The sequence below is a fragment of the Coturnix japonica genome, chromosome 11, assembly GCF_054131305.1.
Source record: "Coturnix japonica strain WE chromosome 11, WE-NBRP24, whole genome shotgun sequence".
In the NCBI taxonomy this organism is placed as follows: Eukaryota; Metazoa; Chordata; class Aves; order Galliformes; family Phasianidae; genus Coturnix; species Coturnix japonica.
Window position 1 is genome coordinate 19858935 of NC_140673.1, and position 25775 is coordinate 19884709.

A 25775-nucleotide genomic window follows, 5' to 3' on the forward strand; every position below is an offset into this window, starting at 1 on the left:
TGCGAGTGCGCGCCGTGACCACGCCCCCAACCCACCAACCCCCCCCAACCCCTTCTATGTGCAGCGGCACCATCATGGCCTCGGAGCTGGACAGCCTCAACCCCAGCGCCCGCATCATGACCTTCCGGCCCACCATGGAGCAGTTCCGGGACTTCAGCCGATACATCGCATACGTGGAGGCGCAGGGAGCGCACCGAGCCGGGCTGGCCAAGGTGCGACGGGGAGAAACGGGCCCTGAGGGGTGCGGGGACCGCGCTTTGTGTGCTGGGGGGAGGGTCGGGCCTTCCCTTCCCTTGCCTTACCTTACCTTACCTTGCCATTTCTTGCCTTGCCGTGCCGTGACCTCGTCCCTGTGTCTCCCCCCCAGATCGTGCCCCCCAAGGAGTGGAAGCCTCGGAAATGCTACGATGACATCGACGAGCTGGTGATCCCAGCGCCCATCCAGCAGGTGGTAACGGGGCAGTCCGGGCTGTTCACGCAGTACAACATCCAGAAGAAGGCCATGACGGTGCGAGAGTTTCGCCGGATCGCCAACAGCGACAAGTAGGTGTGGGTCGGGCTGAGGGGGCTCTGTGTGTATCCCCAGCGGTGCCACTGAGCCCCTGGGGCGGCACGGGGACACTGTGAGCCACTGCTTGGGGCAGCGTGTGTCATTGTCTGCATGGCCTGTATGTGTTTAGCATTTCATTTGATCCCTCCCTTCATCCCAGAGACACCGTGCTCATTGCTTACTGTATGCAGAGCAGCAGAGGACATAACAAGCAACCGTGCTGTTGAACTCAGCTTGTTAATTAGCAGTGAGTTTGGAAATATGGGGGTTCTTTTCCAGTTGCTTAAAACTTTGTGTTTGTTTTTGTCTTCTGCTTTCAAACACATCCTCCCTTCGCTGAGTAGCAGCAGCAGCAGTAGAAAGGGAAATTGTTGTGAGCTGAGGGAAGTAAGCTAATCAAAACTGAAAGTACGCTACGAGTCAGGGAGAAGCACTTTCCTTCTCTTCCTTTGTTCCCGAGTCCCTCGGGATCAGAGCAGTGGCTGCTGTTCAGGGGATGGAGGGCTCTCGCTGCTGTGTTTGCTATTTCTGTTGTATCTTATTTGTTGTTTTTTTTTTCCTTTGGTGGAGAATCTTGTTTTAAACTCCTCGAGTAGCAACGCTGAGCCTTTGCTTGATGTTTTTAAGGTACTGCACACCCCGCTACACAGACTTTGAAGACCTTGAAAGGAAGTACTGGAAAAACCTTACATTCAATGCCCCCATCTATGGTGCTGATGTTAATGGCACACTTTATGACAAGGTAAGCACTGTTTTGGTTTTCAAGTAGCGCTTATCCTTATGTGTGTTGTACTGCCTTCTATAAAGGCCAGCACTGCATTTGTCAGAAAGAGCCAGTGGCAGCAACACTTTCCATGTAAACCAGGTAGTGAATGAAAGCTTCTTGAGGTGATGTTGTGGGGCACCACTGTGAGCACTGTTCACACTTCACTGGCTCTGGGCAGCCTGGTCTGGTGTTTGGTGACCCTGCCTTTGGGAAGGGGGGTTGAATCTAGATGATCATTATGGCCCTTTTCAACCCAGGCCGTTCTATGATTCGGTGTAATACAGCTTACTTCTAAAATGGAAGATCCACTCTCATGCTTTTATGGTGTCTTATCCTGATGCATGTTAAGCATGTTAACATGCACTGCTTTGGTATTCTCTAGTACTTTTATTTTTATATGACAGTCATTGTGTGCGTTAACATGCTTAGCATTTGAAAAGGTTACACAGTCTGGTTGCTAGCCTCCTGAATTACAACTTTTTAAAAGATGTTTGCAATGAACAGTGTTCTTCCAGAGGTTTTGCTCTGCTGTCATCTTGCACTATTGTTCTGCACTGTGTGAAGTCTGTAACATAGAGACTGTTTCTTCTGCTAATCCTTTCTGTATTGACTGGTTACTTCTTACTCTGTCTGGTAGAGAGTCGGTATGTAAGGTCACACTGTGGGGAAACTTGGTGTAGGTGAACTAGATAATTCGATCTATGCCAGGAAATGACTTGTCGTTATGTGCCTCTTGATCACAAGCATAACGTATAACTTTCTGTGACTTGTTTTAGTTGTGTGGTTTGGTTCTTCATATTGTTTAACACAAGACTTGTGTTTTGCAGCACGTGGATGCGTGGAATATTGGCAGATTGAACACGATCCTGGATGTTGTGGAGAACGAGAGCGGCATAACCATTGAAGGAGTGAATACTCCTTACCTCTATTTTGGCATGTGGAAAACTTCATTTGCTTGGCACACTGAGGACATGGATCTCTACAGTATTAATTACCTGCATTTTGGGGAGCCTAAGTCATGGTAAGGTTTTCTGCAATAGCTTCTAGATGGAACTTTACCACTTTAACACCTGTATTTTCTGATGTTTTTTTCTATGGGAGTTGAGAATTACTATCTCTGCTATCTCACAGTGCAGTAAGATCTGGTGACAAAAGCATTAGAAACCAGTGAGGAAACTGAAACCAGTACATGGCCTCAGCAAAATTTGTTTAGTTACCTTCTCAGAAGCCTAATTCTGTTCTGATGCAAAGAGCTCTTCAGAACTGTAACGTAAGCTGGACGCTCTCTAGTGTAATAGGGCTGGAACCTGGAAATCTTACTTATGATTTCCTGAGCTCTACAGTGGCCAGGTACAAGTAATACGCCTGCTGTTTTTAACCAACTTTGAAATCTAGTTACTTATCATAGAGGTAGAAGCAGGGTAGTGGGTTTTGCTGTGTGATTGTCCCATGTCAGAGCCTTCGTGATGGCTTTTAGTGAGGATTCCTTAATTCTTCTCTAGTATGAGCTTTATTTGAAGAGTGAATCATTCCCTTCTGTTCACAAGTGAATTTCTCAAACAATTTCAACAATTGTTTCCATGGCAGTTTTGTTGGAAACTAGTCTGTTTGGCTGCCTTTTAATGCAACTGTAGTCAGAAATAATAGCTAACACCATGTGAGCAGCGAGCAACCCCATGCGGTGGCAATGGCATGGGAATAGAAAACAGAGTAGTTGAGTCAAATGAAGCCTTTTGGCTGTTGCTTCTTTTACAGTAGTAAGTGGAAAAAGTGAACATTGCTGATGCCTTGATCTGATTTAGTCAGCAGGTTATAGCACTCTGTCCCAGATCAAAAGAAATCTGAGTGGTTTTAGTTACTGTAGCCAAACCAGCTAGGAGTTTCGTGGCACACATAAAAAGGTGTGTACAGAGACGTAGTACTACCAAACATGATCCAAGTTATGCAGGTGGAGGATGTGGCATTGTGCCTGAATTAGTCCAGTCTTGGTCTGAGCAGCTGGAAGATATTATTCTGTTTGCTGTTTTACTTTGGATTCCTCCTTATACTGGGTTTACTAGTGGTTATATTCCTGTTAAATCAGGTCACTAAGTGTTTTTACTTCGTGCCTTGCTGCACAGATTTGCTATCTAAATGAATTGGATTTAATGTTTCCTTGGTTACCTTATTATCAAACTTTGGAAGAGACAGCATGGAGATTCTGTCATGTCAACTGAACTTAACAAACTTGTTCTTCTGAATGCAGGTACTCGATCCCTCCAGAGCATGGCAAGCGACTGGAAAGACTTGCCAAAGGTAACTGTGCCATTCTTTTATGTCCCGTCTTATTCAGATTGTGGGATGTAGAGTCCCTACAGGTTTCGGAGTATGATGTGCCTGTAACATTTGTGAGTGCACAAGCTGGCATGAGTGAACTGATCATTTATTTCAGGATACAGGTGGGATTACTTCTGTTTATTTTCAGTATACACTCAAGAAAAATGTCACATTACAAATAATGCAGTTGTGGTCTGTAAAAATTCTAATGAGAACTATTGATTGTTAGACCTGGAAGGTTTTAGCCAAGGGAAGACCCTTCTGCATATGGTCTTTCTGACTGTCTTTCAAATGAAGATCTGGTAAAGGCATCTCCTTTTTCAGAGTGCAAACTCGTATCATTCTAGTAAGTTGGCCCATACTTGTAGGCCTAGGGAAAATGCTGTTCAGACAGTGAATTTAACCTAAAAATTACTGAAAAAGAAGTTCAGTTCACAACACAGAATGGTAACATTATCTCTTTCCTTTATTTTAAACAGGATTCTTTCCAGGAAGTGCCCAGAGCTGTGAAGCATTTCTCCGTCACAAGATGACCTTGATTTCCCCATCAATTCTGAAGAAATATGGCATCCCATTCGATAAGGTGTAGAACAGTGATTGCACTTATGTTAGCTCAGTCATAAGGTTCACACCACCACCACACAGTTGTTTTTTAGGCCTTATTCAGAAACCCTGTTAGATCTATGGAGACTGCTGAAGGGCTGCTCAGAACTTTGCTAGGCTGCAGGGACGTGTAGGGAACTGACTGAGAGCTGTACTCGAGTGAGAACAGCAATAAATTTCCAAGGTGAATAAATATTTTAGTTGGCATTAGGCATTAGCTAAACCTGCAGTAAATACAAATGAGTGTCTTTATGAACTCCAGATGGCTTATCACGGAGTGTTGCCTATGTATAGGTACTTCTGTGCTATTTCGATCCATCCCGTTGTGTTTTAATAAGAACTGATAAGAGTATTGCTTTCTAGTAAACAGATACTTTTGGCAAATTGGAGGATAATGGCAATGAGTATCAAGTCTTAGCGTTGCAGCAAGCAACTCCACTTAGCACATGTGAGTAGGGGATTCAGATATGTTGCATGAGGAGTACAGGAACTCTTTTTACTTGGATTCACCAAGTAAACTCTTAAGCTTTGAATAACAATGTGATGTCTCAATTGTTTTCTAGGTGACACAGGAGGCAGGAGAGTTCATGATAACTTTTCCTTATAGTTATCATGCTGGCTTTAATCATGGATTTAACTGTGCTGAATCTACCAACTTTGCTACTCTTCGGTGGATTGAGTATGGGAAGCAGTCTGTACTGGTAAGTGGTTTGTTGCCATTTGTTGTGTACAGATAACCTGAATGCAATGCCTCATGCTCTGCTGTTCGTTGAGCCCCTGATGTTTGTTCTAAGGAAGTGAATTCAGTGCTTTGTCCAATTTAAGATGCGATGTTTGCTTTCTGGTAAGGTAACTGTCTCCAGTCAGCCTACTGTCCTTTTATCATAAGGCATGTTTATGGAGGTTGGCTGCTTTTTAATCATTATATAGATCAAGTGAGGCTTTGGAGAATGCAGGTGGCTAACTAGTGTCTCTCCAAAGAAGCATCTTGATTGCATAGTACCATGTCCATGTAGAGATGCTTTGCAAATGTGGGTTATGTTTTCAGAAACTATGTTTCTGAAAAGCTTTCTGTTGGAAAGTAAAGCTTTCCAACAGTAGTTGTAACTCTGCCCAGACAAGAGGAACCTCTGCTGCAATAGGTAGACTTCCTTGTTATAACCTCTGGTGTTACCGGCTGTTTTTGTGCGAGCTTGTGGATTTTTAAGACTGCCAACTTCTACCAGCAACTCTGTAAATGAGTTGGTGGGCTTTGTTGCTTTGCTGCTGTGGTAGCATCTTCTTCCATCTCGTTGCTGCTGATTTCTCTGCCCAGATTTTAGTGCCTGTGCTGTTTTGATTTTGTAGGAGATGGTCATGAAAGTTTTGAGGCTTGAATACGTGCAGCTTTTGGGGTCTTCTTTATTTATTCAAGTTTCTGAAAGCAAACTGGTATAGGAATGCAGAGTAAAATTGTTCAGTATGTATCCTTACTTAAATATTTTCTGTGACTGCAGTGCTCATGTCGGAAGGACATGGTGAAGATCTCCATGGATGTGTTTGTGAGGAAGTACCAACCAGACCGTTACAAGCTTTGGAAAGCTGGGAAGGATGTGACTGTCATTGACCATGCTCTTCCAACACCAGAAGCAGCTGAGTTCCTTAAAGGGGATCTCATGCAAAAGGTCAAGAGTGGGAGGCAATATGCTGAGGATATGGAAACAGGAGAAGCTTGTAAAGAGGAAGTGGACGGGGATGAGACAAAAAGGTAGTGCTGCACACAGTCCTCTGCTGCTCTATTGCAGTGATTAGCAACTGGATCCTGATGCAATTTGTTTGCCGTTCTCACAGAACAATAGCAGTTGAAGTTAGCGGTTTGTTTGTTTTCTTCTTGGGAAAAGATTCTTTTTTTATTCTTTTAGTATTGTTTTGATTCAAGTTGATGGTAATAGATGGAGAATGCACTGGCTGGGAAGATAGTCCCTCATCTTTGGCTGGGTGTGTCCAAAGCACACCATACATTTAAAGGTCAGAAGAAAAAGGCAGTGCATTGTGATCAGGAGATGGTACTTGATAGCAAACTTTGGTAGTCTCAATTGCTGAATACTGTGATGGTCTAAGCACCTTGTGTTTTGCAGTTAGGTCTTTTCCAGCCAGTGTCAGCTAATACTCTCGAAGCTTTGTTTGCTTGTTTTGCTTTTAAGGTAAAGATTATCTGGCTACAATGTAACTGCCTAGTATACAATTAATGGATAATGATTTGGAAACGATTCTGCTCAAAAGATACTGTACCATAAAGCAACATGACCCAAAGCAGGCTGTATTTTGTGTATCTATACAGAAATTGAGCATAGATGTGATGTGTTTGGTAACCTGGCATGAATTTGTCTTCCGCAGTGTGCCCAAGCATCGCATAGGAACAAAAAGGCACAGAGTGTGCCTGGAAGTACCTCAGGAAGTGAGTGAGAGTGAGGCCTTCCCCAAAGAGGAGCTGAGCTCTGTGCAGGACGAAGCGGATGCTGCAGAACCTTGTGAGAAAGCTACGGGAGAAGTTACACAGCAGAGTGGGCAGGGGCACAAGGTTCCAGGTAACTGGGTCAAGCTTTATCCTGGTGCTGTAGGACCAAGTGTTTCAGTCTTTTGAGACAGAGGCTGCTGAACTAAACTCTGTGTCTCTGTCTCACAGCAGGCTGGTAGGCAGGTTGTTGTCACATCCAGAAAATAATAACAAAGCAGATACTAATTTGGTAGAGTCATGGAAAGCACATCAGACATTCACTGCCATGAGATTCAGTATAATTGTCATTTAATTTTCAAGACTGAAGAGTGCAGCTGGAACGATTTTTTGATGGTGCTTTTTAGTTAGATGTGGCTGACACTATTTGAGTCGTTGGCATTTTGCATAAATGAGACAAGCATAGTTTGAGTTGTTGGCTTTTGTGACCTACATGTAAATAACTCCTCAGTGAGAATGACATTAAAAAAAAATCCTTTGGGAAAAACAGATGTGTAGGGAGCCATCCCACAGCTGCTCGAATGCAGCAGAAATGTATTGGACATGTCAGTAGTGTGCAGTCCTCTATATATCACTGTTGTACAGTGTGAGCTGTTCATACATACAGCCTGCTAGTATGGCTTTGGTATGCTGTGCAGATGTATAATTTTGTAATTAGTATGCCAGAAGAAAATGAATATGGCTTGTAGCAGGACAGTTATACCCTCTTGGATAGAAAAGATCAGGGTGCCTATGGAACAATACAAGAAGAGTGTAAATACATATGATGCTTCTGTCTCATATTCTGTTTTCCCTCCATTTGCAACTTGTATTTAATAATCCTTTATTGGTTTGGTGTTGTTGTTTTGTTTGTTTGTTTGTTTTCCCTATTAAGTCTCCCTTGTAAGCTCTCACCCCCAGCCTTAGGTGGCCAGGAGTTGTGTTCAGTTACATTATATAAAGGACCATATATTTCTGTTTGTTTTGAGCCCACCTTCTGACAGTTCTTTGATATACTCTAGTTGCTGTACTGTAAGTTGCAATGAGCAGATGCATAGGTTATTCTCTATTGATGTTTGAATTAATGATCTACTGTTCACATGATTTAGCATTGCATATCTTTTTTTTGTCTAGTCTGCTTTCCTATTTGACTTAGTGCAAGTCGTGGTGGGCTGTTCTCTCTGCTTTCCAGACTTTAAAATAAGACAATATATCCTTTCTTCTAGATCGTGTGGGCATGACTAAATCTGAAGAACTGAAAGCGGTGAAGCTTGAGGAGGAAGAAGAGGAAGAGCAAGAGGCAGCTGTGTTGGACCTCTCCATTTCTCATGCTTCAAATTCTGCTTCAGTTTTGCCCACTTCAAAGCAGAGCGCACCTTCCAGTGTTCAGCCCAGCTCACCAGCATATTCTGGGTCTTCAGACTCAGAGTCAACTGATCTGTTGCCAAAAAGAACTCTACCTGGGCCAGCTGGGGTGCTTACAGTCCATAGCTATGCTAGAGGGGATGCCAGCGGATCTGACAATGAACAGACTTCAGGAAAGAAAGCCAGCGCTACAGCCAGTGTGAGTGAACAAGAACTGGCAGAGGTATGAATGGCACGAGTACTGAAAGCTTGAGAGCTGCAATGTGTGGTCATTGGTTTGCTGCCACAAAGCTTCTACCTGTGCAAAGTACATTTTCATTCCATTCCTGTTTGTGTAGTAGTAGGTTGCTTGGTTGTTACTCTGTTTTATAATACGACAAGAAACAAAGATGAGCATCTTACCCTCTTTACTCTTCTGGAAAACAAGGAGATAGCTTGTTTTGAGATCATCTCTGAATTATTCAAGTGCCTTAAGGAAAAAGGGTAGCTTGGTGGCTTTGAGATTGTGGTAGTATTACGGGCTGATCCAGATCCATTTATGGTAACAGACCCCTGTTTGGACTGGAGCTGATTCACTTTTGGTAGAGCCTTTATGATGAGCACATTCATTTGTTTGATGTTTTTATAAAATTGCATGTGTGGGCACGTGTCCTCTTTTAGAAAGAGATGATGGAACAAAAATGACTGGGTGGGGTAAGCGTACATTTGAATGTGTAATGAATCCTTCGTTAGACAAACCAAAAGAAGGCTACTGTGGGTTAAAATATTACCAGTGGTTTTTGTCTTCTCAAATAACTTTGTTTTCCTCTAAGTCTCCGAGTTGAACTGGTGGGAGGCTGATAACAGCTGGGTCTTCACAATTCAGGAATTGCAGAAATGGAACAGCAGCTTGGCTAATATATTGATAAAACTGAAAATGAGGGAGTTCTCATGTATACTTAGACTAAAGATGCAGAGTTGCTAATGCTGATGTTTCCACTTCATAATATGTACCAAATTCTGAACAGGTGTAGATGGCTTTCCCCAGTATAGTGTATTTTAAAGCAAATTTTCCATTAGGCAGTAACTGGGAGTGTTAATTTACAGTTGAATAAAAGCATGTTTGTTTCTGAGAACTCTTGTAGCCAACTCTACGTAGGAGAGCAGAGATTATGGTTGGTTTTGCTCTTTCCCAGCTTGTTATATAAAAAGAAAATACATTTGTTGAGATAGAAGTTGCATTTAATCTAAGATTTGCTTCTGCTTTTAAAGGAATGACAGATTCAAAGAAAGGATGTTCTTATCTCTTGAGTGGCTTACTGTTATGGGCTGTTAAAATCATTGCCTTTATTGCCTTACTTGTCAGGTTAGTAGTAATTTTGTAAGTGTGTGTCACTCGTTTTTTATATAAGACTTTGGGTAGAAGTAACTATTGTTGTAGTCTCCTCCTTCCAGTCTGTCTGGGAAGACACCAATACAAGTAACAAGCAGATGGGGTGAAAGTTTCCTTCCTTAAAATAAGCCTGTTAGTTTGAGTGAGCTCTTCACTCTATTTTAACCTGGAATCTCTGAGTTGGCATACAACCTTCTTGGCTTTTCCAGAAGGCTCGAAACTTCTTATTGCAGCCCTGCTGAGTTCAACCATTCAGTTTGTCTTTTTTCTGTTTTCATTTTTAACACCATTCTTACATAAGCAGACTTTTTTTAAAAGCCACAATGGGACCTGTGTGAAGTCTCTGAATGACTCAGAGCACGTACATAATTGAATAATCAACATACACCCAGTTCTGCTGCGTATTTTTCCTTAGCAGATGTGGTGCAAGCAGTTCTTCTACAATCTTGGCCAGGTTTACCTCTGAAAATTGTTAAGAGATAAAATTGTGGAGGCATATGTGCATTTTGTGGAGATTTCTTAAGTTCAGAATATTTTCTTATAGAGTTCAAAAGGACACATGCTAACTTGACTGCTGAATTGCTTCTCCTTGTCCAGGTAACAAAGGAATACATACAGTCAATGAAGGAAAGTAAGAAGGCCAAGGGTCGTCGCCAGCCATTGAGTAAGCTCCCACGCCATCACCCACTCTTGGTCAAAGACTGCATTAGTGACGATGGTAAGCCCTGTGCTATTTGGGAAACTTTAGAGTGGGCCACGGCTTTGGTGGACAGTGTAGGTTACACCTCTGCATCACAGATGAGGTGCTTGCCTTGTTCTTGTGTTCACATCATTCATCTTTACTCCTTAAGAGTGAATTCCTTCTTTTCTGTACTACTCTTTGGAAAGTTACAGCTCTGAAAGGAAAATTAAACTAGTACCCTAGGCTGTTCCATAACTCGAGTCAGTTTTAGAGCATTCCAGTAATTGGTGTAAATATTCATTATTTAGTAGATAAAATAGATATATTCTTTGGCTAACAGCCTTAATCTTGATGAGCTTTGGAGGTGATGCTGTTCTTTGCCAATAATCCTGTCTTGTATCTGATGCATGGTTGCTTGATTAGTAGATGCAGATTAAAAGTGAGGCTGTGTTACTAGCTCCCATCATCCTTCTGCAAATTTAACTTATGCCAGTCTTTCTATCATCTCCATTCCTAACTTCTTGCTTTATTTAGTTTCTTTTTGCAAGAAGGATATTGATGTAAGAACCCACAGTGCCTGCCTAATACTCTCTTTTTGCAGAGGCATCAGAGCAACTAACTCCTGAAGAAGAAGCTGAGGAGACAGAAGCTTGGGCCAAGCCACTTAGCCAGCTCTGGCAGAATCGGCCACCAAATTTTGAGGCTGAAAAAGAGTATAATCGGACCATGGCTCAGCAGTCTCCTTACTGTGCTGTTTGTATGCTCTTCCAGACGTACCAGGTATGTTGTCCAAGTTTGTTAATGTTATAGTAGAGGTGGCCGAATAGGTTGTCTGTTAGGTTCTTTAAGTTCCAGGTGCTAGTAGGCAGAAAAGTCTAGCTGAAGGTTCTCATGTGAATCTGTCAAGCAGTAAAAGGGGGACTGCTCCAAGAATGGAGCTGCAGTTGTGATCTTTGTTCAAACTTGATATTTGTAGCAAGTCTGGGAATTCACTTCACTTACCCACACAGATTAAAAATGAAACAAAATGCCAGACAAATACTACTTTTTCCTTCGTGAAGAAGAAAAGTACTTAGCTGCTTTATTTAAAACAAAGAAAAACAAAAACCATACTTATTTTCTTAAGCTTTCTTAAAGTTTTCCTTCTGTTTGACATGCAGTGTAAATCTGCTACAGAAGCTGAATAAAGAAGGCCTGCTGGAAACAGTTCCATCTGTGATCCTTACCTTGGTTGCTTTATCTTAGATTTTCATGCATTTTTCGTATGGTAGGGACAGTGCAGGTTCATTCTGCTACTATGCATCCTGCTTCTAATTAGACAGTCTACTGTTGTGGTGGTCTGTGTGGTGGTACAAAGGATAGCTTGAAATATTTTTTCAGAGAAGCTTGATCCCTTTTTAGCTGTTAGAAAGGCCCGAATGGAGTCATATCTCAGTAAACTTTGCATGTAATTGATGATTGGTGTGACATCAGTTTAAATAAATAAATACAAAAGTTTAGCCTGAAAGCCTTCTGAGCTTCAACTGTGAAACTATTATTAGTCTTCCTTTTTTCCCTGGAACAAATAATTAGTTTCAAGCCTATTACACTTGTTTAGAACTGAACTGTGAAAAAGTTACAGGAATTGCAACAGGTGTTTATCTGTGTGATCGTAATCCTTCAATACTAAAAATGAATAAACAGTGTTGGGCAGCAGCATTATGGGGTGGTGGATGCAGTGGAGTTGTTTTTCCTTTGAGCCTGAGGTGGGCTATGTGATTCCATGAGGACTTTCCTTTGGAAAGGATGCAGTTTTCCATGCCCGTTGTTTTTTTATCAGAGGGATGCAATGCATTTAGCCACTATTAGTTTAATTTTCATGTTGCATCTACTAAGGATTTCAACAAATTAATTTCCACCAAATCTGCTAGATGTTTCATCTTTCGGTGCCTTTTTTCTTATAGGTAGATTTATGTCTGGAGTGATGGTTGAGTGAAGGTGAGGTGCTTTTGCTTGTGAAACATAAATTTCATGTGTATCCCTTATAGGCAGAGTGTGGAGGCAGCAGTCAGAACTCTGAAGTAACTCCAGGTGCTGCAGATGGGAAGATCCGAACCAAGCCCCTGATTCCTGAAATGTGCTTTACTACAACTGGTTGCAGCACTGATCTCAATCTTTCAACCCCTTACTTAGAGGAAGATGGAACCAGCGTACTCATCACCTGCAGGAACTGCCAAGTCTGTGTTCATGCAAGTGAGTGCAACTAGACTCAACTCTGGGTTAAATCTGCACATCCCAGTCAGCTCTATCAGTCCCTTAATGTACAAGTAGACCAAGTCCTGCCATTATCTGAGTGGTTCATGTTTGCAGTGCTGGGTGTTGAAGTGTGGAGCTGGCTGTATGAACAACATGAAATACACAGCATTATCTTGTGTCTTTTTGATTTTTACTGTTAGTTTACTTGTGAGTGGTAGGGGAAGGTAAGCTTTTAACTGAGATGTGTCTGTTCTAGGTTGTTATGGTGTATCTCCTGACAAGGCCACCGAAGACTGGATGTGCTCCAGGTGTACAGAAAATGCCTTAGAAGAGGTAAAGTTCATTCTGAGATTCTCCACATGGAGTGCAGTACATTTGGGAACTTCCTACTAAGTTTATTCCATGGTGTTATAGTTGTTTTAACCTCTTGTGTGTAAAGAAGGCATGTAATTGTTTCAGCATGTGCAAAGCTGCTGATCTCTAGAGTCAGTGCATTAATGTGGGAGTAGTTTGGTCAAGGTATGATATGGCAGTTAGAGAAAGTAACTTCTGTCAAGAGCTACTGAGCTGCGCACCGGTGAAAAAGACAAGAAGAAAATGTTGCCTTTGGCAAGATGCATAGGCTCTAGATAAGCAGAACAGTTTGACCTTTGGAATTGTATTTACTCATGTTTCTTTCACATCCATTTAAACGTCCTCGGGGGATGTAGGGTATTGTGTTTGTAAAAGAAACCTATAGCAAGAACTTCAGGCTCTGCCTTTGCCAAATGTGAAGTTTGCATCTGTTGCTGTAATTGCAGCAACTTTTGAGAGCTAAGGGGCTGAGCTGTCCAGGCATTTAACTCTCTTCTGGCAGTGAAACAATTTTTTGTCTAGATGTGCGTTTTGATGAGAAAGTTTTTATCAAGTGCACTGCTCCGTACTTCGTTCTTCCAGCTAATGTTTTCTCCTTGTGACAGGACTGCTGTTTGTGCTCATTACGAGGAGGAGCACTGCAAAGAGCCAATGACGACAAGTGAGTGTTACAGCTTTTTTTGATCTTCAGGGAGCAGCTCAGTTCCATAGTAGATGATGCGAGGCTAGGAAAGCAAACACCTGCATTTGATATCCTAGAGTGACCAAATAACAGAGGCGTAATGTACCACATAAAAATCAAAGAGGAGGTTCCTGACAAAGTAATATGTCTGAGTACATTCTCAGAGATTTTGTTTTCTCCATGAAATGCATTGTGGTGATGGAGACACCAGGCACCTACAGTTTCAATGAGTGTAACATTGAAATTTAGGGTTTCTCTGTAGCAAGTATGCCTGGTGCAGCTGTTTGCCCAGCGTCCTTTCATTTAATGAATGATCTGAAGTTATTTGGTGCAAACTAACAGTGGTACAGTCCAGGAGCCTCATGGTGTAACTGAAACTTATCCCACCCAGAACATTTTTGAAGGCTGCAGGGCCTCAGCCTCTTGGTCATTATCTTGAGATGAGTCCAGGAGTGACTGAGCCATTAACATGAAGCAGGTTTGAGAGAGAATAAACAAATCAGGTAAGCTTTCAAAGTGCAGGTATGCAACCAGCATAAGTCAAACTAAATAGCTATTCTATTTAACCTGTGTAGTAGTAGATTGAAAGTATAAAGAACACTTGTGTTATTAGTAGGAGGGAAGATTGCACTGCTAGTTCTCAGTCTCTAGTGAAGCAGAAACTAAGTTTAGGTGGCAGTCTTCATCAGAACTGCATTTACTTACTCTAGTCCAACAGAGGATGCTGTGGAGTTCGTATTCAGTCTCTCCCCCCCCTCACCTCTTCTGTCCTGACAGGTGGGTTCACGTCATGTGTGCTGTAGGTGTACTGGAAGCAAAGTTTGTGAACATCGCAGAGCGCAGTCCTGTAGATGTCGGCAAGATCCCCCTGCAACGCTTCAGACTGGTAAGGAGCACCTGTGCTTCACTGCTGGGTTTTCCTTGCTAATTCTGAAAGCATTAGTCTTCAAGGAGAGAATATAGAGCTGTTTGTATGCAATGCGAACTGGAGGAAATGTAGTTTCTTGTTAGAAAGATACTGCGTGTCCCATCTGGACTCTCCTTTTCATTCTCAGTCTTCTCGCCTCTCATTAAAACTGCTTTCTTGCCTGTTTGAAAGTAGTTTCATTCCATTCTGCAGAATCTCTCTGAGAAGAAAATAACTATTTGAATCTGTAGGCTTTCATCTGTGAGAAGTCCTCTTTTAAAAACTGAGACTCCAAATCTGTATACTGTATTCAGCAATGATGGGAAGGAAACTGAGGAAATGTAAAGGCATCACCTCACAAAACAGCATCTCTGTAGGTCATTCAAAATATGGGAATGTCAGTGAACGTCTTCAGCAAGAAAGCAGCTGTATTTAACTCTCTTCATAGCTGTTGTGGAATCTTTCTTGTATCTCTGGAGGCGAGTTAAATACATGTTTATGCTGAAATTTAAGAAGACATTACAGTGCATCGGACAGAATCCTAGCACTAGAAGAAGTTCTGCAAGGAGTACAGAAAGATGCGCTGTGAGCCTATTCCTTGTATAGGAATATGTATATATGCACTTATATATATTCCTTTCTCTAGCACCTATCCTGGCATTGAGTGTGTTGGGTTCATACCCCAGCAGCAATTCTGCTGCTGAAAGCTGACCCCTGAGCACTCAGATTCCATTACTGAAACAAGACAAAGCTGCAACATTTCTTACCTCCTCAGTAAGGGAATTCTCTTTTCATGGAATCCTTCTGTCTTTGGCATTCTTGCTTCAGGCTGTTTTAACCCGTTCTGCAGTTAGGCCTTGCACAGTGCAGAGCAATTCTTGGTCACAAATTACCATTGCTGAGCAGTTATGACTTGAATTTTCACTTCATGGTCAGTGAAGGAGGAGGAAATAACTGTTTTGCACTGTGTCCTGCAATGCCCAGTCAGGCCTGATCCAAGCATCCTTGAGTCACTGGTAGTATTGATAGAATTTTAACTGTTAATTCTGTATTAACTCCCTCCTTCCCTCCCTCCCCTTCGATCTTTGCCCATTATTCTAGTCTTTTATTTGTCTTTTGTAACTCAATAGCCATGGCTGAGAGGCCCTGTTAACTTGTAAGCATTCTAGGCTGATTAATCCAGCATCCCTTTGTGCTGGAATTCTTAGGCCACGTGCCATGTGCATGCTGAGCTGGTAGATATTTACTGTATACTATTTATCTTTGGAATTACCTACACAGACAATTTCTTGCCTTGTCATGAAGTCAAGCTGTTTGCTTTCTATTTCTTTCCATCAGAAATTAGCAGTGCTCTCTCAGGGTGACTGACACAGCATCAGGCATTTAGACCTAATCCAACCAGTAACCTTGAGTTTCTTGTCCACAGAAATGCATCTTCTGCAAAAAACGAAGGAAGAGAATTGCAGGTTGCTGTGTGCAGTGCTCCCATGGTCGGTGTCCCACGTCCTTTCATGTCAGCTGTGCCCAAGCAGCAGGAGTTATGATGCAGCCTGATGACTGGCCATTTGTTGTCTTCATTACCTGCTTCAGGCATAAGACCCCATCTCAGGCAGAGGTGAGTGACATGTAGGATTTGAACTGCAGTATCTGGAAGGGACTGAAAAACTTCAGATGGTGTAACTCTGTTGGAAGTTTGTTGAAGGCTTGGCTCTTTTTATATGTTCAGCATAATCTAATTATATCAGTCTTGGATTCTGATCTCAGTCTTGCTGCTGCTCTGAACTATCTTGGCTATTAGCTAGGTCCTTTATTGTATTTTAGTTTGCTGCCCAGGAGAACCGAGAGCATACGTTTCTCCTGTGGCTGTTATAATGAAGAATAATTGTGTTTTTATGCTTTGATGTTTAATATGCAGGTGTTAGTTCTGGGACTCCAGCAGGCTGCATGAGTTGTCGTGGGATGTCATGCTTAAGTGATTTATTAGTTTGTAAAGTTCTTGCGTAGCCTGTTTAGCTTTCAAAATCACAACAGTCTATTAGAGAATATTAACTGGAAAGGCCTCATGTTGCTCCGGGGAATGAGACCTTTATTTACTAGGTAGCTTGCATTAGGATTGGGCAGCTGTAGCTAACAGGTTAGTATTTAAAATGCTTAAAACCTAGAGTTAGAACTTAGCTAAAAATGCTGCTAATGGTGTTTGTAGGTACTCACTTGGGCTAAAATATAAAGTATTTTGCTTCTATGTCTGCCAACATCAGAGCTGTGGGCTTCAATGCATTCTTTATTTTGTCACGGTGCTTAAAAAGTGCTTTTTCTTCTCAGCGGGCTAAGGCTGCACTCCAGGATCTTTCACCAGGGCAGATCGTCATCAGCAAGCACAAGAATGGTCGCTTCTATCAATGTGAAGTGGTCAGCCTCGCGAAAGAGACTTTCTATGAAGTCAACTTCGATGATGGTTCCTTCAGTGATAACCTGTATCCAGAGGACATTGTGGTATGTTACCTTGTGCACTGAGAGCCTAGCTCCAGTAGAGGGAGCATAATGCGAATGAATTCCTGCCACTGTGAAGCTGGCTCAGGATGGGATTCATTACGTGCTCAAAACCCAGGCCATGTTGTGATTGAGATGTGCTGCATCTCAGGTGTTATGTGAGACTGACTTACAACTGAAGAACAGATGTAATGGAGTGCAGCTAATCTTGAGTTGCTTAATGATAAGTCCAAAGGGAACTTCACTATTATGCTATTCTTGCATGAAGTGTTACTGAAGTCAGGCCCACAGTCCTGGTTTGGGTCCGATGGCATAGATATTCCTCAGTCCCTGAAATGGAGTAGTTGTTGGAGTGCTGTGTAATGTGCCAGATGTGACTAGCTTAGATTCCCCTGTGGGTTGCTGAATCTTCACACAGGGAAACTTTACTCTTCTTCTTATCTTCCAACTTTCTCCTTTGTGCTGCAGAGTCGAGACTGTCTTCAGTTGGGTCCTCCAGCTGAAGGTGAAGTTGTGCAGGTGAGATGGACGGATGGACAGGTTTACGGAGCCAAATTTGTTGCATCACATGCCATCCAGATGTACCAGGTACAGTACTGTCTGTAAATTAATTGCTTGCAAGAAGTTAGTAAACAGAGCCACTAGCAAAATGAGCAGAACTGTAGGAGGGTCATGCTTAAATGCTTGAGAGGCAGCTGCTCAGTGTTTTCAGCAATGCCAGTTGCTAGGAGCAGCTGCTGGAGTTAACAGCAAAGTGGTTACTTGGAGCTCTGCTTATATCTGGCTACCTACTTGAAAGTCTCAGCTTCTGAAAAGCACTGATCTTTTCTAGCTCAGACTCAGTTCCTCTAGCTTAATCTACAAGTCTTACATTGTTTTTGCTGCTTGTTGTGAGTGCAAAGTTCCATAGGAGTGAACGCTAAGAAGGCAATAACGTTCAAGTGATCAAGCAGACTGTTTTGTTGAGCATTAAAAGAATATCACAGAATGTCTTGGCTACTTTTACTGTCATGGGGTTGGTGAGGTTTTGGTTAAAGTATCTTCCAGTCTACATACCTGCCTGTGTATCATATGAAATAACCTTTTACCACTTGGCTTTTATGGGAGGCTTCTGCAGGGAGGAGAAGGCAAGGGTTAGCTGTGGAAGGGTGCTAATTTCTGAGGCTTGTAGCAGAACAATTTCTGTTTTTCTTTTAGGTGGAATTTGAGGATGGGTCACAACTGATGGTGAAAAGGGACGATGTGTACACTTTGGAAGAGGAGCTTCCTAAGAGAGTCAAATCAAGGCTGGTAAGTAAACAGGGTATGGGTATTTACTGAATAAGTTCATTTGTTAGTAATTTGTCCTTGAAAAGCAAGCTGAGTGCACAGCAGTAAAAGATTGCAGCTTGATTTTCTGCTGAGCTGTTGGGAAGCTTGGTGGCTTGGTCAGGCTACAAAAGGAGAGCTGGAGGTTGGGGATATAGAGAGAAAAAGCATGGGATCACTCCAATCGCTTGTTCGAACCAGGTTGAACGTGGAAGGTGGGTGAAGTTGTTAAGGGCTCCCTCCAGTTAGATTTTAATTCTCTTCCAGGATTGAGATCCCACAGCCTCTCTGTGTCCCTGTTCCACTGCTTTGTGCTTCTGACTATGCAAATTGTAACTGGGGTCCGTGTGCTTGGTAACTGGCTTTACAGCATGGTCCTGCAGAACCTGCTGGGAGGCACACAGTGTACCAGAGATTTAAGAAAGCATGCAATAGCTGATGCCTGTGGCCAGCCATTTAAACCCGCCTGCACGATAAAGCACAAAGTGTACTAGATTGCATGGAAGTTGAAACATCAGTGTGTTTATTCATTTAAGAAAGCAACTGTGAACTTAAATTATCTACTCAGTTAAATTTGAAACCTGTGACTCCTTAGGTCTCTCATTGCAGCTCAAGGAAAATTATCCCCAGACTCTTAAAACCAGTTTCTTCAGTATTTTTCTTGTGCACAGAAACCCAAGAAGTCATTTTTGGGAAGAGGTCTGAATGTTTCCAAGGTCCCGTCTTGGTCCTATCTTTCACACAAGAGGAGAATGTGGAGGCAGGGATTTGGGCTGTGTTCTGGTGACTAATTCTGCTTTTCCTTTAGTCGGTAGCTTCAGATATGCGCTTCACAGAGATCTTCGCAGAGAAGGAGGTCAGGCAAGAGAGGAAGAGACAAAGAGTGATCAATTCACGCTACCGGGAAGATTACATTGAACCTGCCTTGTACCGGGCCATCATGGAGTAAGCACTGCCTGTGGCAGAGGAAGAAGATGCCCACCTCCCCCAAGGATTTAAACGCTCCAGTACAACAGGCCATATTTGGATGCTTCAAATCCAGGGTGTTTTGGTTTTTTTAGTTTTTTTTTTAAAGGAAGTTATAAAGCTGATGCTCTGCAGTAGCTGAAAGGCAGCTGTTGGATAGTGAAACAGATCCCATTTGCTGAAGCTGATGCCTGTGGCCTCCTGGTCTGAAGTTGGGTCTTTACTGAATAAGCCAGCTTGAGAGGGTGCTGCTTTCGTCTCGTTGAGCCATCTTGCTTTTCTTTTAGAGACTATTTTGACAGGTGGAAAACTCTTCTGGGAGTTGTAGCCAGGAATCTCGGCAGCTGCAGAATAGTACAAAGTCTATTGTTTTAATCGAATAATGTTCCTGATTTTGAGTCTCCCTGGTGGCTACACCTGGGCTTGAGCAGGCAGTATTACTGGTGCTTGATATCGAACCTCTTTTTATATTTATATCCTTTTGTTGTTGTTGTAAGCAGCTTCAGACTCTTGTTTCTCAGCACCTTCTTTCTGATGGTTGAGCTGTAGGCTGTTCAGATCCAAGCAGACAGGAGGTGCTCACGTGAACAGGTGAAATGTGAAACTGAACCTATTGGACAGATTATTTAACCATTTAATATTTTTGTTCCAATGCTCGTTTTGATTTAATTACTCTTAACTATATGTGCCTCGGTATAAAAAAAACCAACAAAACACAAAAATCTGTCTGGAGCCCTGCACAGTGCAGCCTTCTAACAAGATTAAGCATTCACCTCCCAATAGACATTCAGCACCCAAGAGTTTCTTCTGAGTTTCTTCCCACTCCAACTAATGCAATAATGAGCAAAGGGACGGAGTTCTTACTCTTCCCCTTTGAAATCCAAGCATCACAGTGTTGAGTATGACAAGGCAGTGGCAGCTGAAGGAGTGCTGTGCCTCTTCTGTGGCAGCACTGGCCTTTATGTAGCCACAAGCTGTTGGGTTTATGACAGATCAAGCATGCACTGAACTGTATGTATTACTGAGGAGCTGTGTGGTGATCTTCTCAAGTAGAAGTGCTGCCACGTTACTGTGTAGCAAAGGTTACCACAGCGTTTTCATAAAGCATAAGCTGGGCACGTCTCAGTTGTGTTGGTGAGGACTTGCTACCTCAGCAATAGGAACATGAATGAAGCTGGGTAGTAAGTGCACTTTGAAGGTGTGCCAGCTTGCTCCGAGCAGTTTAAGCATTGACATGCCACAGCAGGAGCCATGTAAATACTTGTTCCTTTCCCATTCTGTAGGAAAGGGTTCTGGGGCCGTGGAGCAGATTGGCCACCTTCCTTTTTGCATAGGATGACGGGATGACTTTTCTGCTGAAGAAAAATAAAGTAACGTTCTCCAGAAGTAGTTAAAAGAGGAGAATTTTCTAGTGAAACAGACCTAATGCATCCCTGCTTCTATAGGGACTTAGCAGTGCGTATCTGCAAAAACTGGGTTTGTAACTTTTTTTTCCTTTTCTTACATAGGAACGCTATAAACCAAACTCTTCTGAAATCCTGGTGCGTCAGTCTGTGATGAGCAATAAAATGTAGTCTTGTGTAGTGATACAGCTCTTGACCAGAAAAGAAATAAACTACAACTTTTATAAGGAAAATGTTACTTATCCCTACATTTTTATAGGGTCAGGAGGCTGATAGGAGTAGCAAAGATTTGCACAACCACAATTTTGTATGGATCCCCTCATTCCATTTTTGTGGCGGAATACCTTGTTCATCAGTATTGGAAGGCTTGAACAGGTCCTGAAAGGAGATAGCAGCTTCCCTTTGTGTCTTTCTCCTTGTTTCTTTTTTTTAATATTCCATGCCCCTAAACTCCTGGTCTCAGGGTATTAAATTGCTTTCTGATGAATGGAATAGCTGACTTGATAAAACTAGGATGCATTACAGCCAGAGTCTAGTAGCTGCAGGTGCTCTGGCCCAGACGATGGAAGCAGAATTGCACTTTGACATCTTAGCCTGCACCTAAGCCTCTCTGAGGTGGTGTGCTATTAGCAAACATGGAGAAGAGGTGGCAGGATCCCAACAAACTTGCCTCTGTTCTTTCAGCATATCCAAATAAGATCTGGTATTAACCTCAAGTAGGCTGAATGCTGTCTGCATACTACTGAAGGACATATTCTTCTTACCATCTGCTGTTCTTCCTCAAGGTAAAAGGATGCCTGTGTCCAGGCATTCCTCTCAAACTGCCACATTGCTCATATGCACCTTTTAGGTGCAGTGCGTTACCTGTGCTACAAACACCTGGCTCTAAACAGCTTCATCCTACACGGATAACAAGCTACAAAACAGCTGGATTTGTTTGGAGTGCTGCTGTTCAACTGCAGCAGGTTTTGCTATCCACTTCTAACAGTACTGAATGACTTTCAAGAGCTTCTAAGCCTTTGTTCTGGAGCTGGAGCTTTGTTCTGCCGTGTTTCCTGCAGGCTCCAGACTTTGCTCTTGTCAGCTGGCTGCACTGTGTTGGAAACAGCTGCCATCGTGCACTCCGAGACAAGGGCCTTGCCAAGTGTCCTGTCAGTTCCTGTGCTGCATCATTCAAATGTGAACATACTATATATCCCAGTGCAGTGACTGAACTGCGATTTGGCTCCTGTCTGTGAACTTCTAAGATCAGTGATCCTGATGTTTGGAGGTGGGGATCTATATTATTTGACTTGTCAAAAGAACACTGGGTTTATGGCTTGGAGTATAACAGGTAGCCATAAAAGCTCTATTCAGAGCAGCTGTTTCTAAGGTACATTTGCTTTCAGTTTCTGGTAGTTTGAACTTGACTGATAATAATTTTCTCCAGTGGCTTGTTTTTTTTTTGTTTATTTAGAAGCATAATTTATCCCTATTACAGCATCATTCCAGTGAGGACAAAGTACTGCTGGAGTATCAGCTAGTCAGGGGCTTCTGGCATATGTTCAATAGGAAATCAGCCTCAGCACACCCCTGGGAGCTCCTATGGCCCTTCATTAGGTCCCTTAGCTGCCGTGCTGCAGGCATAGACCTCACTTCAGTCTTCATGGAGCATCCATCCACGACTGGTTCAGGTCAGAGCCACAAAAAGCATTTTTAGTACGACATAATCGTGGCTTGCTCTTAATTCAGAATGAGCTTGGTGAGCCAGTGATTAGTTTTTTTTATAAGGTCTAAAAAGGTGACTGTGTTCTTTGTGGAGCACCTGACTGCAGTAATGTTTCTACCCATGGCTGGTCTTCTAGGAGACCTTTCTCCTTCAGCAGCCTCCTCAGATGCCCAGTCAGTACTATCAGGAGTAGAATCCAATCTGCTCTTCTATCCCTGGTGTTTTGAGCTGGGGTTGAGCTGATCCTACACTGGGGAGCACAGCCCTCTGACTGGTGGTATATCCAGAAGCTTCCATGCATCTCAGTTCTTCCCTTCTCTAACTGGGTTCCTGTTGTCAGACACATCTGCAGTTGTGCTCATTTTTAATGCAAGCACGGGATGAAAACAAGACTTTGGTAGCCTGTTACGTTGTTTTCAATCTGATCATGTAATAAATCTAATTTCAAAATGGACGATCTCTAGACTAATTGAAAATCTCAAACAGCGTGACTTGGAAATTCTCATTGCGTTTCCAATTGCAAAGGTAACTGCGGAGCTGCTTTAGGTTCCCTCTGTAGCGGAGGGGGTGGCAGTGGAAGGTGCCACACTTGAAGTGGGATAAATACTGCTTAGTTCCCATATTGGGTGTGTATATTGGTAGGTTTCCTTTGACGTCAGCAGCGTGGTCTGCAGAGGAATGGGAAATATTCACTCAGTGGCTGCCTTGAAGGAACCCGTGGTCGATCTGTGCAGGAATGATTGCCACAGCCTCCTTGCTGCAAGCATGAGTAATGCGACCATGTGCCAGTTAAGGCTGTTCTGACAGCACCTAGAGATAGGAGGAAATGTGTGGGATGGAAGTGGAAGAGGATTAAAATGGCATAGTACACGCAGAGACAAAAAGGAGTGGAGGTGGGAGAGCCTGAAAAGAGGGAGGTGAAAGAGATGTTCAACCCCCAGATAAACCTGAGGCATTGGGAAGTGGTTGGCGGTGGGTGTGTTGGGGTTGGTTAGTAGCCTGGGCTGCCGTTTTCAGCCTATCTATCTCCAATGCTGCTCCTTAATACAATACCCCTATACCTTTTGGGTTAATTCTAGTGCTCAGCCTTGCAGTCATTAAAAAAGCAAGAAGAAATTGGAGGGGGAGGTGAGGAGAAGGAATAAAGTGCCTGCCCTTTCGTAGGGTGCAGGATGAGGGCACTGCAGGCAGGTGATGGCTGCAGGGTGCCTGCAGAGGAGCTGCCAGCTATGGAACATGGGGAGTGGTCTGTGGAGCTGCCCTGCTGGATGCAGGACTGCTACAGGAGGACGAGCAGCAGAGCTGTGACTGCCTGCAATGGAGGCCTGGCTCTGCAGTGGGGATGCAGCTCTTGCTTGTCTGGCCCAGTGGAGCAGGACGGGATGAAGGAAGCAGTCGTGCTGGCAGCCAGAGAGAGCTCTGCGGTGAGTCCTCGCTGGCTGCCTTGCTTCCAGCTGGGTGGATGTTTCCAAGTGCTGTGTAACAGCTGGTGTCTGTGAAGAATGGCCAGGGGCCTCTATGTTCTCCTTTCTGCCTTTGTCCTTTGTGTACGTGCTGGTAATGCAGGGTGTCTCCTTGGTGAGCCAGGGGTATGTTGTGCTCTCTCACAGCAGGGGAGACACCAGCATGGGCCCTTAGCTCTGCAGAGATCTGGCAAGGGGAAAGGGGACAGCAGAGCAGGCGTTGGCTCTTCTCCCTCCCCAGCCAGAGAGCTGAGGGACTGCCAAGGGCAGCGAGAAGAAAGGCAGCGTTCATGGGGCTGCGTGGCTGTGAGCTGCTGGGCTGTGAGCCAGGCACGTCGGCACCTGATGGGCCAGCTCAAGGAAAAACTGCCCCATCCATTTCTCCAGCTGAGCCCGTGGTTTTTCCAGAGGGGCTGTTCCTGCAGGTAGCAGGATCTCTCCTTATCCTAATGCCCTGCTTTTTCAGACCCGGCCTTTTACTGTGTAGAACAACCTTCTCCAGCAACATACCACCTGTGCTGCTGGCCTGCAGTGTCCCCCCACCACTGCTGGAGTGCAGGGCAGCCTCAGGGCCCAGCTCTCTCCCGATGCAGCTGTGCAGCTCTGCCAACGAGCACTCTCTGGCTCTGTGCTGAGGCTGCACAGATGGTTCCCAGCAAGAGATGCAGGTCTGAGGCAATCCCTCAGGCTTGGGCTGTCCTTGCCTCCCATAGCAGATCCCCACCCCTTCCCCAGGCAGGCCGGAATGCCTGGCTGCTTCAGCCTGGAGCTGTCGGACAGAAGAGCCCTTGTGCAGCACTTCTGGGGAGGTGCCTGGTACCCTCCCCAGTGAACATGTCTGGCAGCAGCCTGCCCTGTGCCTCAGCAGTGCTTCAGCCTCACCCTTCTCCAAGCACAACCTGCCCTGAGCCCTACAAGGAACAGGTGAGACGGCCCAAGCCCTGCTCCCTGGGGGTGGGAATGTGGGAATGTTCCTCTGGGAGATGCTGTTCTCAGCCTCTGTAGCCATGGCCTGGGGTTGTCAGTCTGTGGGCCCCAAGAACTGCTCTGGGGTACGGGGTTCTGAGATGTGGCTGGAATGCAGCACTGTTCTGGGGCGCTTGGTGGCTGATGACTTGGAATCATAGTGTTTGTGACCTTCTGGGTGTGTTGGGCTGCTGTGAGATCTGCATGGCTTGGTGGTGGGCTGCAGGAGGAGCCTCTTGCCTGTGTCAGGGCAAGAATCTGAAGAGAGAGAGATCTGCACTGCACAAGGGCTGTGCAGCCCCCCTGCCTCATCCTGCTCCCTCCCAGGCACCTGGGAAGGATGGTCCCAGCACTTTGCCCACCTCCTCCCCCCTAGGCAAGGGCAGCAACACTGCATGCAGCTGGGATGCTTTATGCCACACCTCAGCCCTTTCTGCAATGGCAGCACAGAGTGCCCATGCCCTGTGCCCAGGCGTGTGGTGCAGTGCTGGCACTGCCCCAGGCACGGAGCCTCTCTGCCAGGAGCAGCCCTTCCCATCAGCGTAACAGAGGCTGCTGTACAGCTGCTACCAGCTCACTTGCTCCCAGGATATTTTTAGGACTGTCTGTGCTGATGAGCTCTACATCCAGACCATGGGGTGGGTGCCTGCAATACATAACTAAGAGGGCTCTGAATGCAGTAGTGATGTGTGCTGAGGTCTTGTTTCTCCCTCTGGACTCTTGACAGTTTTGCTGCTTTTATGAGGTCATATTTGTGACCCAACCCCCCCCAGATTGCACCAGCTCTTTAGCTTGAGGGGGTTTCCCAGCTTGTAGAGAAGGATGGAGGTAGCAGAGCAGGAATGGTGCTGTAAGATGGGCAATCCCAGTTACATGTTCAGACTGAGAGAAGAACTTCCTCAGAGCAGTCCTGAAGAGAAGGACCTGAGGGTCCCAGTGGATGAGAAGCACTTTACTTGGTGACACTCTGGCAAAGATTGCTGAGACAAGCTGTGGATCCCTGGAGCTGTACAAGGCTGTTAGATGGGGCCATGGACAGCTTTATCTATCACCTGATGTAGTGGCTGACAACCCTGCCCATGGCAGCTGGATTGGATCTGGATGGTCTTTGAGATCCCTTCCAACAGAAGCCACTCTGTGATTAATCCTATGATTCAGTTTGTCAG

At 44.2% G+C, this 25775-nt stretch overlaps 3 protein-coding genes across 4 annotated transcripts in view; 2 read left to right on the top strand and 1 right to left on the bottom strand.

Moving 5' to 3' along the window:
• Nucleotides 1–76, bottom strand: part of LOC116653772 (uncharacterized) — a 12400-nt gene extending 12324 nt beyond the window's left edge. Inside the window, exon 1 of the mRNA XM_085510804.1 lies at nucleotides 40–76. Coding sequence (XP_085366930.1) covers nucleotides 40–76 — 37 coding nt within the window. The remainder of the gene's footprint in view (nucleotides 1–39) is intronic.
• The window catches only part of KDM4A (lysine demethylase 4A), a 22999-nt gene extending 365 nt beyond the window's left edge, over nucleotides 1–22634 (top strand). Inside the window, exons 2-23 of one of the 2 annotated variants that reach the window (XR_014933039.1) lie at nucleotides 65–212; nucleotides 368–543; nucleotides 1178–1292; nucleotides 2144–2337; nucleotides 3562–3611; nucleotides 4112–4215; nucleotides 4799–4936; nucleotides 5732–5982; nucleotides 6612–6802; nucleotides 7935–8296; nucleotides 9325–9418; nucleotides 10043–10163; nucleotides 10729–10907; nucleotides 12155–12359; nucleotides 12619–12695; nucleotides 13322–13377; nucleotides 14176–14284; nucleotides 15732–15920; nucleotides 16628–16798; nucleotides 17264–17383; nucleotides 17993–18085; nucleotides 18912–20705. Coding sequence is in view for 1 of the 2 variants with exons in the window: in XM_015870125.3 (XP_015725611.2) it covers nucleotides 75–212; nucleotides 368–543; nucleotides 1178–1292; nucleotides 2144–2337; nucleotides 3562–3611; nucleotides 4112–4215; nucleotides 4799–4936; nucleotides 5732–5982; nucleotides 6612–6802; nucleotides 7935–8296; nucleotides 10043–10163; nucleotides 10729–10907; nucleotides 12155–12359; nucleotides 12619–12695; nucleotides 13322–13377; nucleotides 14176–14284; nucleotides 15732–15920; nucleotides 16628–16798; nucleotides 17264–17383; nucleotides 17993–18085; nucleotides 18912–19052 (3180 nt within the window). In the remaining variant the exon portion in view is untranslated. Of the gene's footprint in view, nucleotides 1–64; nucleotides 213–367; nucleotides 544–1177; nucleotides 1293–2143; nucleotides 2338–3561; nucleotides 3612–4111; nucleotides 4216–4798; nucleotides 4937–5731; nucleotides 5983–6611; nucleotides 6803–7934; nucleotides 8297–9324; nucleotides 9419–10042; nucleotides 10164–10728; nucleotides 10908–12154; nucleotides 12360–12618; nucleotides 12696–13321; nucleotides 13378–14175; nucleotides 14285–15731; nucleotides 15921–16627; nucleotides 16799–17263; nucleotides 17384–17992; nucleotides 18086–18911 lie in introns of both variants that reach the window. The other variant, XM_015870125.3, reaches the window with a different exon arrangement.
• Nucleotides 22635–24452: 1818 nt separating this feature from the next.
• Nucleotides 24453–25775, top strand: part of ST3GAL3 (ST3 beta-galactoside alpha-2,3-sialyltransferase 3) — a 138748-nt gene continuing 137425 nt past the window's right edge. Inside the window, exon 1 of the mRNA XM_085512326.1 lies at nucleotides 24453–24567. The gene's annotated coding sequence lies outside the window, so the exon portion shown is untranslated. The remainder of the gene's footprint in view (nucleotides 24568–25775) is intronic.